Source organism: Hyla sarda, chromosome 6, assembly GCF_029499605.1.
Source record: "Hyla sarda isolate aHylSar1 chromosome 6, aHylSar1.hap1, whole genome shotgun sequence".
In the NCBI taxonomy this organism is placed as follows: Eukaryota; Metazoa; Chordata; class Amphibia; order Anura; family Hylidae; genus Hyla; species Hyla sarda.
The window spans coordinates 293856238-293869726 of NC_079194.1; the positions used below are offsets into that span (position 1 = coordinate 293856238).

General features: G+C 38.0%; 1 protein-coding gene across 1 annotated transcript in view; it reads right to left on the reverse strand.

Moving 5' to 3' along the window:
- Nucleotides 1-13489, reverse strand: part of NAV2 (neuron navigator 2) — a gene marked incomplete in the record, with an annotated part of 234265 nt that overhangs the window by 131213 nt on the left and 89563 nt on the right. Inside the window, 1 exon segment of the mRNA XM_056527781.1 lies at nt 3312-3579. Within this exon segment, the coding sequence (XP_056383756.1) occupies nt 3312-3579 (268 nt within the window).

The window sequence follows — 13489 nt, forward strand, 5'->3', positions numbered from 1 at the left end:
TACATCTGAGGAGGATCTATATATGATCACATGATATAATACACCTGAGGAGGGATCTATATATGATCACATGATATAATACATCTGAGGAGGATCTATATATGATCACGATATACACCTGAGGAGGATCTATATATATATGATCACATGGTATAATACACCTGAGGAGGATCTATATATGATCACATGGTATAATACACCTGAGGAGGATCTATATATATATATGGTCACATGATATAATATACCTGAGGAGGGATCTATATATGATCACATGGTATAATACACCTGAGGAGGGTCTATATATGGTCACATGATATAATATACCTGAGGAGGGATCTATATATGATCACATGGTATAATACACCTGAGGAGGATCTATATATATATATATATATATAGTCACATGATATAATATACCTGAGGAGGATCTATATATGGTCACATGATATAATACACCTGAGGAGGGATCTATATGTGATCACATGATATAATATACCTGAGGAGGATCTATATATGATCACATGATATAATACACCTGAGGAGGATCTATATATGATCACATGGTATAATACACCTGAGGATGATCTATATATGATCACATGATATAATACACCTGAGGAGGATCTATATATGGTCACATGATATAATACACCTGAGGAGGATCTATATATGGTCACATGATATAATACACCTGAGGAGGGATCTATATGTGATCACATGATATAATACACCTGAGGAGGGATCTATATGTGATCACATGATATAATATATCTGAGGAGGATCTATATATGGTCACATGATATAATACACCTGAGGAGGGATCTATATGTGATCACATGATATAATACACCTGAGGAGGATCTATATATGGTCACATGATATAATACACCTGAGGAGGATCTATATATGATCACATGATATAATACACCTGAGGAGGATCTATATATGATCACATGGTATAATACACCTGAGGAGGATCTATATATGATCACATGATATAATACACCTGAGGAGGGATCTATATGTGATCAAATGGTATAATACACCTGAGGAGGGTCTATATATGGTCACATGGTATAATACACCTGAGGAGGATCTATATATGATCACATGATATAATACACCTGAGGAGCATCTATATATGATCACATGATATAATACACCTGAGGAGGATCTATATATGATCACATGATATAATACACCTGAGGAGGATCTATATATGATCACATGATATAATACACTTGAGGAGGGATCTATATATGATCACATGATATAATACACCTGAGGAGGATCTATATATGATCACATAATATAATACACCTGAGGAGGATCTATATATGATCACATGGTATAATACACCTGAGGAGGATCTATATATGATCACATGATATAATACACCTGAGGAGGGATCTATATATGATCACATGATATAATACACCTGAGGAGGATCTATATATGATCACATGGTATAATACACCTGAGGAGGATCTATATATGATCACATGATATAATACACCTGAGGAGGATCTATATATGATCACATGGTATAATACACCTGAGGAGGATCTATATATGATCACATGGTATAATACACCTGAGGAGGGATCTATATATGATCACATGATATAATACACCTGAGGAGGATCTATATATGATCACATTGTATAATACACCTGAGGAGGATCTATATATGATCACATGATATACACCTGAGGAGGATCTATATATGATCACATGGTATAATACACCTGAGGAGGGATCTATATATGATCACATTGTATAATACACCTGAGGAGGATCTATATATGATCACATGGTATAATACACCTGAGGAGGATCTATATATATATATGGTCACATGATATAATACACCTGAGGAGGATCTATATATGATCACATGGTATAATACACCTGAGGAGGGGTCTATATATGGTCACATGATATAATACACCTGAAGAGGATCTATATATGGTCACATGATATAATACACCTGAGGAGGGGTCTATATATGGTCACATGATATAATACACCTGAGGAGGATCTATATATGATCACATGGTATAATACACCTGAGGAGGATCTATATATGGTCACATGATATAATACACCTGAGGAGGGGTCTATATATGATCACATGATATAATACACCTGAGGAGGGGTCTATATATGATCACATGATATAATACACCTGAGGAGGGTCTATATGTGATCACATGATATAATACACCTGAGGAGGGTCTATATATGGTCACATGGTATAATACACCTGAGGAGGATCTATATATGGTCACATGGTATAATACACCTGAGGAGGAACTATATATGATCACATGGTATAATACACCTGAGGAGGGTCTATATATGATCACATGGTATAATAAACCTGAGGAGGGGTCTATATATGATCACATGATATAATACACCTGAGGAGGGGTCTATATATGATCACATGATATAATACACCTGAGGAGGATCTATATATGGTCACATGGTATAATACACCTGAGGAGGATCTATATATGATCACATGGTATAATACACCTGAGGAGGATCTATATATGATCACATGATATAATACACCTGAGGAGGGATCTATATATGATCACATGGTATAATACACCTGAGGAGGATCTATATATATATGATCACATGATATAATACACCTGAGGAGGGTCTATATGTGATCACATGATATAATACACCTGAGGAGGGGTCTATATATGATCACATGATATAATACACCTGAGGAGGGATCTATATATGATCACATGATATAATACACCTGAGGAGGATCTATATATGGTCACATGGTATAATACACCTGAGGAGGATCTATATATGATCACATGATATAATACACCTGAGGAGGATCTATATATGATCACATGGTATAATACACCTGAGGAGGATCTATATATGGTCACATGATATAATACACCTGAGGAGGATCTATATATGGTCACATGATATAATACACCTGAGGAGGGGTCTATATATGATCACATGATATAATACACCTGAAGATGATCTATATATGGTCACATGATATAATACACCTGAGGAGGGGTCTATATATGATCACATGATATAATACACCTGAGGAGGATCTATATATGATCACATGGTATAATACACCTGAGGAGGGGTCTATATATGGTCACATGATATAATACACCTGAAGAGGATCTATATATGGTCACATGATATAATACACCTGAGGAGGGGTCTATATATGATCACATGATATAATACACCTGAAGAGGATCTATATATGGTCACATGGTATATATAAGAGGTGGTTATGCTGGTACCTGGAGTGCATCTCTCCTTGTGCTTTGCTCTGTGACTGGGGAGGTTGCTGCGGTTGTTGGCACTGGACTGGAGGGGGTGTATAGGGCTGGGCATGGGGGGTGGAGGAGGGGTGATATGGCTGCTGGCACTGGTTTGGCGTTCCTGAATGTTGCGGTGCTGGAGTCGGCTGGTGATAGTTCTGTTTCTGCGTTTGTTGCTGTTGCTGCTTGAAACGCGAGAGGCTGAAGAACAGGCCGAGGATCGCCTTCAGATTCCCATTCCTGATCTCTGTAAAGAAGAGAAATCAATAAATATGGAGGAAACTGTAAGGTTATATGGAGAGAACCATCACTAGGGATCACTGTACTGTTATAGGGAGAGAACCATCACTAGGGATCACTGTACTGTTATAGGGAGAGAACCATCACTAGGGATCACTGTACTGTTATAGGGAGAGAACCATCACTAGGGATCACTGTACGGTTATAGGGAGAGAACCATCACTAGGGATCACTGTACTGTTATAGGGAGAGAACCATCACTAGGGATCACTGTACTGTTATATGGAGAGAACCATCACTAGGGATCACTGTACTGTTATAGGGAGAGAACCATCACTAGGGATCACTGTACTGTTATATGGAGAGAACCATCACTAGGGATCACTGTACTGTTATAGGGAGAGAACCATCACTAGGGATCACTGTACTGTTATAGGGAAAGAACCATCACTAGGGATCACTGTACTGTTATATGGAGAGAACCATCACTAGGGATCACTGTACTGTTATAGGGAGAGAACCATCACTAGGGATCACTGTACTGTTATATGGAGAGAACCATCACTAGGGATCACTGTAAGGTTATAGGGAGAGAACCATCACTAGAGATCACTGTAAGGTTATAGGGAGAGAACCATCACTAGGGATCACTGTACTGTTATAGGGAGAGAACCATCACTAGGGATCACTGTACTGTTATAGGGAGAGAACCATCACTAGGGATCACTGTACTGTTATAGGGAGAGAACCATCACTAGGGATCACTGTACTGTTATAGGGAGAGAACCATCACTAGGGATCACTGTAAGGTTATATGGAGAGAACCATCACTAGGGATCACTGTACTGTTATATGGAGAGAACCATCACTAGGGATCACTGTACGGTTATATGGAGAGAACCATCACTAGGGATCACTGTACTGTTATATGGAGAGAACCATCACTAGGGATCACTGTACTGTTATATGGAGAGAACCATCACTAGGGATCACTGTACTGTTATAGGGAGAGAACCATCACTAGGGATCACTGTACTGTTATATGGAGAGAACCATCACTAGGGATCACTGTAAGGTTATAGGGAGAGAACCATCACTAGGGATCACTGTACTGTTATAGGGAGAGAACCATCACTAGGGATCACTGTACTGTTATATGGAGAGAACCATCACTAGGGATCACTGTACTGTTATATGGAGAGAACCATCACTAGGGATCACTGTACGGTTATAGGGAGAGAACCATCACTAGGGATCACTGTACTGTTATATGGAGAGAACCATCACTAGGGATCACTGTAGGGTTATAGGGAGAGAACCATCACTAGGGATCACTGTACTGTTATAGGGAGAGAACCATCACTACGGATCGCTGTACTGTTATATGGAGAGAACCATCACTAGGGATCACTGTACTGTTATAGGGAGAGAACCATCACTAGGGATCACTGTACTGTTATAGGGAGAGAACCATCACTAGGGATCACTGTACTGTTATATGGAGAGAACCATCACTAGGGATCACTGTACTGTTATATGGAGAGAACCATCACTAGGGATCACTGTACGGTTATAGGGAGAGAACCATCACTAGGGATCACTGTACTGTTATATGGAGAGAACCATCACTAGGGATCACTGTACTGTTATAGGGAGAGAACCATCACTAGGGATCACTGTACTGTTATAGGGAGAGAACCATCACTAGGGATCACTGTACTGTTATAGGGAGAGAACCATCACTAGGGATCACTGTACTGTTATAGGGAGAGAACCATCACTAGGGATCACTGTACTGTTATATGGAGAGAACCATCACTAGGGATCACTGTACTGTTATAGGGAGAGAACCATCACTAGGGATCACTGTACTGTTATAGGGAGAGAACCATCACTAGGGATCACTGTACTGTTATATGGAGAGAACCATCACTAGGGATCACTGTACTGTTATAGGGAGAGAACCATCACTAGGGATCACTGTACTGTTATATGGAGAGAACCATCACTAGGGATCACTGTACTGTTATATGGAGAGAACCATCACTAGGGATCACTGTACTGTTATATGGAGAGAACCATCACTAGGGATCACTGTACTGTTATATGGAGAGAACCATCACTAGGGATCACTGTACAGTTATAGGGAGAGAACCATCACTAGGGATCACTGTACAGTTATAGGGAGAGAACCATCACTAGGGATCACTGTACTGTTATATGGAGAGAACCATCACTAGGGATCACTGTAAGGTTATAGGGAGAGAACCATCACTAGGGATCACTGTACGGTTATAGGGAGAGAACCATCACTAGGGATCACTGTACTGTTATAGGGAGAGAACCATCACTAGGGATCACTGTACTGTTATAGGGAGAGAACCATCACTAGGGATCACTGTACTGTTATAGGGAGAGAACCATCACTAGGGATCACTGTACGGTTATATGGAGAGAACCATCACTAGGGATCACTGTACTGTTATAGGGAGAGAACCATCACTAGGGATCACTGTACTGTTATATGGAGAGAACCATCACTAGGGATCACTGTACGGTTATAGGGAGAGAACCATCACTAGGGATCACTGTACTGTTATAGGGAGAGAACCATCACTAGGGATCACTGTACTGTTATATGGAGAGAACCATCACTAGGGATCACTGTACTGTTATATGGAGAGAACCATCACTAGAGATCACTGTACTGTTATATGGAGAGAACCATCACTAGGGATCACTGTACTGTTATAGGGAGAGAACCATCACTAGGGATCACTGTACTGTTATATGGAGAGAACCATCACTAGGGATCACTGTACTGTTATAGGGAGAGAACCATCACTAGGGATCAATGTACTGTTATATGGAGAGAACCATCACTAGGGATCACTGTACTGTTATATGGAGAGAACCATCACTAGGGATCACTGTACTGTTATAGGGAGAGAACCATCACTAGGGATCACTGTACTGTTATAGGGAGAGAACCATCACTAGGGATCACTGTACTGTTATAGGGAGAGAACCATCACTAGGGATCACTGTACTGTTATAGGGAGAGAACCATCACTAGGGATCACTGTACTGTTATAGGGAGAGAACCATCACTAGAGATCACTGTACTGTTATATGGAGAGAACCATCACTAGGGATCACTGTACTGTTATATGGAGAGAACCATCACTAGGGATCACTGTACTGTTATAGGGAGAGAACCATCACTAGGGATCACTGTACTGTTATAGGGAGAGAACCATCACTAGGGATCACTGTACTGTTATAGGGAGAGAACCATCACTAGGGATCACTGTACTGTTATAGGGAGAGAACCATCACTAGAGATCACTGTACTGTTATATGGAGAGAACCATCACTAGGGATCACTGTACTGTTATATGGAGAGAACCATCACTAGGGATCACTGTACGGTTATAGGGAGAGAACCATCACTAGAGATCACTGTACTGTTATATGGAGAGAACCATCACTAGGGATCACTGTACTGTTATAGGGAGAGAACCATCACTAGGGATCACTGTACTGTTATATGGAGAGAACCATCACTAGGGATCACTGTACTGTTATATGGAGAGAACCATCACTAGGGATCACTGTACTGTTATAGGGAGAGAACCATCACTAGGGATCACTGTACTGTTATATGGAGAGAACCATCACTAGGGATCACTGTACTGTTATAGGGAGAGAACCATCACTAGGGATCACTGTACTGTTATAGGGAGAGAACCATCACTAGGGATCACTGTACAGTTATAGGGAGAGAACCATCACTAGGGATAACTGTACTGTTATAGGGAGAGAACCATCACTAGGGATCACTGTACTGTTATAGGGAGAGAACCATCACTAGGGATAACTGTACTGTTATGTTGAAAAACTACAGCTCCAGTATGCCTAGACAGCCGATGGCTGTCCAGGCATGCTGGGAGTTGTAGTTTTGCAACAGCTGGAGGCACCCTGGTTGAGAAACACTGCTCTGCTGTGTGCATTATACTATATTGTGATACTACAAACTCAATATTAGCTCATATTCTCTATGTATGGACACTGCACAGTACCACTTCTCATTATCAGATCATATTCTCTATATATGCACACTGCACAGTATAACTTCTCATTATCAGATCATATTCTCTATATATGGACACTGCACAGTACCACTTCTCATTATCAGATCATATTCTCTATATATGCACACTGCACAGTATAACTTCTCATTATCAGATCATATTCTCTATATATGGACACTGCACAGTACCACTTCTCATTATCAGATCATATTCTCTATATATGGACACTGCACAGTACCACTTCTCATTGTCAGATCATATTCTCTATATATGCACACTGCACAGTATAACTTCTCATTATCAGATCATATTCTCTATATATGCACACTGCACAGTATAACTTCTCATTATCAGATCATATTCTCTATATATGGACACTGCACAGTACCACTTCTCATTATCAGTTCATATTCTCTATGTATGGACACTGCACAGTACCACTTCTCATTATCAGATCATATTCTCTATATATGGACACAGCACAGTACCACTTCTCATTATCAGATCATATTCTCTATATATGGACACTGCACAGTACCACTTCTCATTATCAGTTCATATTCTCTATGTATGGACACTGCACAGTATCACTTCTCATTATCAGATCATATTCTCTATACAGTATATGGACACAGCACAGTACCACTTCTCATTATCAGATCATATTCTCTATATATGGACACTGCACAGTACCACTTCTCATTATCAGTTCATATTCTCTATGTATGGACACTGCACAGTACCACTTCTCATTATCAGATCATATTCTCTATATATGGACACTGCACAGTACCACTTCTCATTATCAGATCATATTCTCTATATATGGACACTGCACAGTATCACTTCTCATTATCAGATCATATTCTCTATATATGGACACTGCACAGTATCACTTCTCATTATCAGATCATATTCTCTATACAGTATATGGACACTGCACAGTACCACTTCTCATTATCAGATCATATTCTCTATACAGTATATGGACACTGCACAGTACCACTTCTCATTATCAGATCATATTCTCTATATATGGACACTGCACAGTACCACTTCTCATTATCAGATCATATTCTCTATATATGGACATTGCACAGCACCACTTCTCATTATCAGATCATATTCTCTATATATGGACACTGCACAGTACCCCTTATTATCAGTTCATATTCTCTATATATGGACACTGCACAGTATAACTTCTCATTATCAGATCATATTCTCTATATATGGACACTGCACAGTACCACTTCTCATTATCAGGTCATATTCTCTAAATGTGGACACTGCACAGTACCACTTCTTATTATCAGTTTATATCCTCTATATATGGACACTGCACAGTACCACTTCTCATTATCAGATCATATTCTCTATATATGGACACTGCACAGTACCACTTCTCATTATCAGATCATATTCTCTATATATGGACACTGCACAGTACCACTTCTCATTATCAGATCATATTCTCTATGTATGGACACTGTACAGTACCACTTCTCATTATCAGTTTATATTCTCTATATATGGACACTGCACAGCACCACTTCTTATCAGTTTATATTCTACATATATGGACACTGCACAGTACCACTTCTCATAATCAGTTCATATTCTCTATATATGCACACTGCACAGTATAACTTCTCATTATCAGATCATATTCTCTATATATGGACACTGCACAGTACCACTTCTCATTATCAGTTAATATTCTCTATATATGGACATTGCACAGTACCACTTCTCATTATCAGTTAATATTCTCTATATATGGACACTGCACAGTATAACTTCTCATTATCAGATCATATTCTCTATATATGGACACTGCACAGTACCACTTCTCATTATCAGTTCATATTCTCTATATATGGACACTGCACAGTACCACTTCTCATTATCAGATCATATTCTCTATACAGTATATGGACACTGCACAGTACCACTTCTCATTATCAGTTCATATTCTCTATGTATGGACACTGCACAGTACCACTTCTCATTATCAGATCATATTCTCTATACAGTATATGGACACTGCACAGTACCACTTCTCATTATAAGATCATATTCTCTATACAGTATATGGACACTGCACAGTACCACTTCTCATTATCAGTTCATATTCTCTATATATGGACACTGCACAGTACCACTTCTCATTATCAGTTTATATTCTCTATATATGGACACTGCACAGTATAACTTCTCATTATCAGATCATATTCTCTATATATTGACACTGCACAGTACCACTTCTTATTATCAGTTTATATTCTCTATATATGGACACTGCACAGTACCACTTCTCATTATCAGTTTATATTCTCTATATATGGACACTGCACAGTACCACTTCTCATTATCAGTTTATATTCTCTATATATGGACACTGCACAGTACCACTTCTCATAATCAGTTCATATTCTCTATATATGCACACTGCACAGTATAACTTCTCATTATCAGATCATATTCTCTATATATGGACACTGCACAGTACCACTTCTCATTATCAGTTAATATTCTCTATATATGGACATTGCACAGTACCACTTCTCATTATCAGTTAATATTCTCTATATATGGACACTGCACAGTATAACTTCTCATTATCAGATCATATTCTCTATATATGGACACTGCACAGTACCACTTCTCATTATCAGTTCATATTCTCTATATATGGACACTGCACAGTACCACTTCTCATTATCAGATCATATTCTCTATACAGTATATGGACACTGCACAGTACCACTTCTCATTATCAGTTCATATTCTCTATGTATGGACACTGCACAGTACCACTTCTCATTATCAGATCATATTCTCTATACAGTATATGGACACTGCACAGTACCACTTCTCATTATAAGATCATATTCTCTATACAGTATATGGACACTGCACAGTACCACTTCTCATTATCAGTTCATATTCTCTATATATGGACACTGCACAGTACCACTTCTCATTATCAGATCATATTCTCTATATATGGACATTGCACAGTACCACTTCTCATTATCAGATCATATTCTCTATATATGGACACTGCACAGTACCACTTCTCATTATCAGTTTATATTCTCTATATATGGACACTGCACAGTATAACTTCTCATTATCAGATCATATTCTCTATATATGGACACTGCACAGTACCACTTCTCATTATCAGTTCATATTCTCTATATATGGACACTGCACAGTACCACTTCTCATTATCAGATCATATTCTCTATACAGTATATGGACACTGCACAGTACCACTTCTCATTATCAGTTCATATTCTCTATGTATGGACACTGCACAGTACCACTTCTCATTATCAGATCATATTCTCTATACAGTATATGGACACTGCACAGTACCACTTCTCATTATAAGATCATATTCTCTATACAGTATATGGACACTGCACAGTACCACTTCTCATTATCAGTTCATATTCTCTATATATGGACACTGCACAGTACCACTTCTCATTATCAGATCATATTCTCTATATATGGACATTGCACAGTACCACTTCTCATTATCAGATCATATTCTCTATATATGGACACTGCACAGTACCACTTCTCATTATCAGTTTATATTCTCTATATATGGACACTGCACAGTATAACTTCTCATTATCAGATCATATTCTCTATATATTGACACTGCACAGTACCACTTCTTATTATCAGTTTATATTCTCTATATATGGACACTGCACAGTACCACTTCTCATTATCAGTTTATATTCTCTATATATGGACACTGCACAGTACCACTTCTCATTATCAGTTTATATTCTCTATATATGGACACTGCACAGTACCACTTCTCATAATCAGTTCATATTCTCTATATATGCACACTGCACAGTATAACTTCTCATTATCAGATCATATTCTCTATATATGGACACTGCACAGTACCACTTCTCATTATCAGTTAATATTCTCTATATATGGACATTGCACAGTACCACTTCTCATTATCAGTTAATATTCTCTATATATGGACACTGCACAGTATAACTTCTCATTATCAGATCATATTCTCTATATATGGACACTGCACAGTACCACTTCTCATTATCAGTTCATATTCTCTATATATGGACACTGCACAGTACCACTTCTCATTATCAGATCATATTCTCTATACAGTATATGGACACTGCACAGTACCACTTCTCATTATAAGATCATATTCTCTATACAGTATATGGACACTGCACAGTACCACTTCTCATTATCAGTTCATATTCTCTATATATGGACACTGCACAGTACCACTTCTCATTATCAGATCATATTCTCTATATATGGACATTGCACAGTACCACTTCTCATTATCAGATCATATTCTCTATATATGGACACTGCACAGTACCACTTCTCATTATCAGTTTATATTCTCTATATATGGACACTGCACAGTACCACTTCTTATTATCAGTTTATATTCTCTATATATGGACACTGCACAGTACCACTTCTCATTATCAGTTTATATTCTCTATATATGGACACTGCACAGTACCACTTCTCATTATCAGTTTATATTCTCTATATATGGACACTGCACAGCACCACTTCTTATCAGTTTATATTCTACATATATGGACACTGCACAGTACCACTTCTCATAATCAGTTCATATTCTCTATATATGCACACTGCACAGTATAACTTCTCATTATCAGATCATATTCTCTATATATGGACACTGCACAGTACCACTTCTCATTATCAGTTCATATTCTCTATACATGGACACTGCACAGTACCACTTCTCATTATCAGTTAATATTCTCTATATATGGACATTGCACAGTACCACTTCTCATTATCAGTTCATATTCTCTATATATGGACACTGCACAGTACCACTTCTCATTATCAGATCATATTCTCTATATATGGACATTGCACAGTACCACTTCTCATTATCAGATCATATTCTCTATATATGGACACTGCACAGTACCACTTCTCATTATCAGTTTATATTCTCTATATATGGACACTGCACAGTATAACTTCTCATTATCAGATCATATTCTCTATATATTGACACTGCACAGTACCACTTCTCATTATCAGGTCATATTCTCTAAATGTGGACACTGCACAGTACCACTTCTTATTATCAGTTTATATTCTCTATATATGGACACTGCACAGTACCACTTCTCATTATCAGTTTATATTCTCTATATATGGACACTGCACATCACCACTTCTTATCAGTTTATATTCTACATATATGGACACTGCACAGTACCACTTCTCATAATCAGTTCATATTCTCTATATATGCACACTGCACAGTATAACTTCTCATTATCAGATCATATTCTCTATATATGGACACTGCACAGTACCACTTCTCATTATCAGTTCATATTCTCTATACATGGACACTGCACAGTACCACTTCTCATTATCAGTTAATATTCTCTATATATGGACATTGCACAGTACCACTTCTCATTATCAGTTAATATTCTCTATATATGCACACTGCACAGTATAACTTCTCATTATCAGATCATATTCTCTATATATGGACACTGCACAGTACCACTTCTCATTATCAGTTCATATTCTCTATATATGGACACTGCACAGTACCACTTCTCATTATCAGATCATATTCTCTATACAGTATATGGACACTGCACAGTACCACTTCTCATTATCAGTTCATATTCTCTATATATGGACACTGCACAGTACCACTTCTCATTATCAGTTTATATTCTCTATATATGGACACTGCACAGTATAACTTCTCATGTATGATCGTGA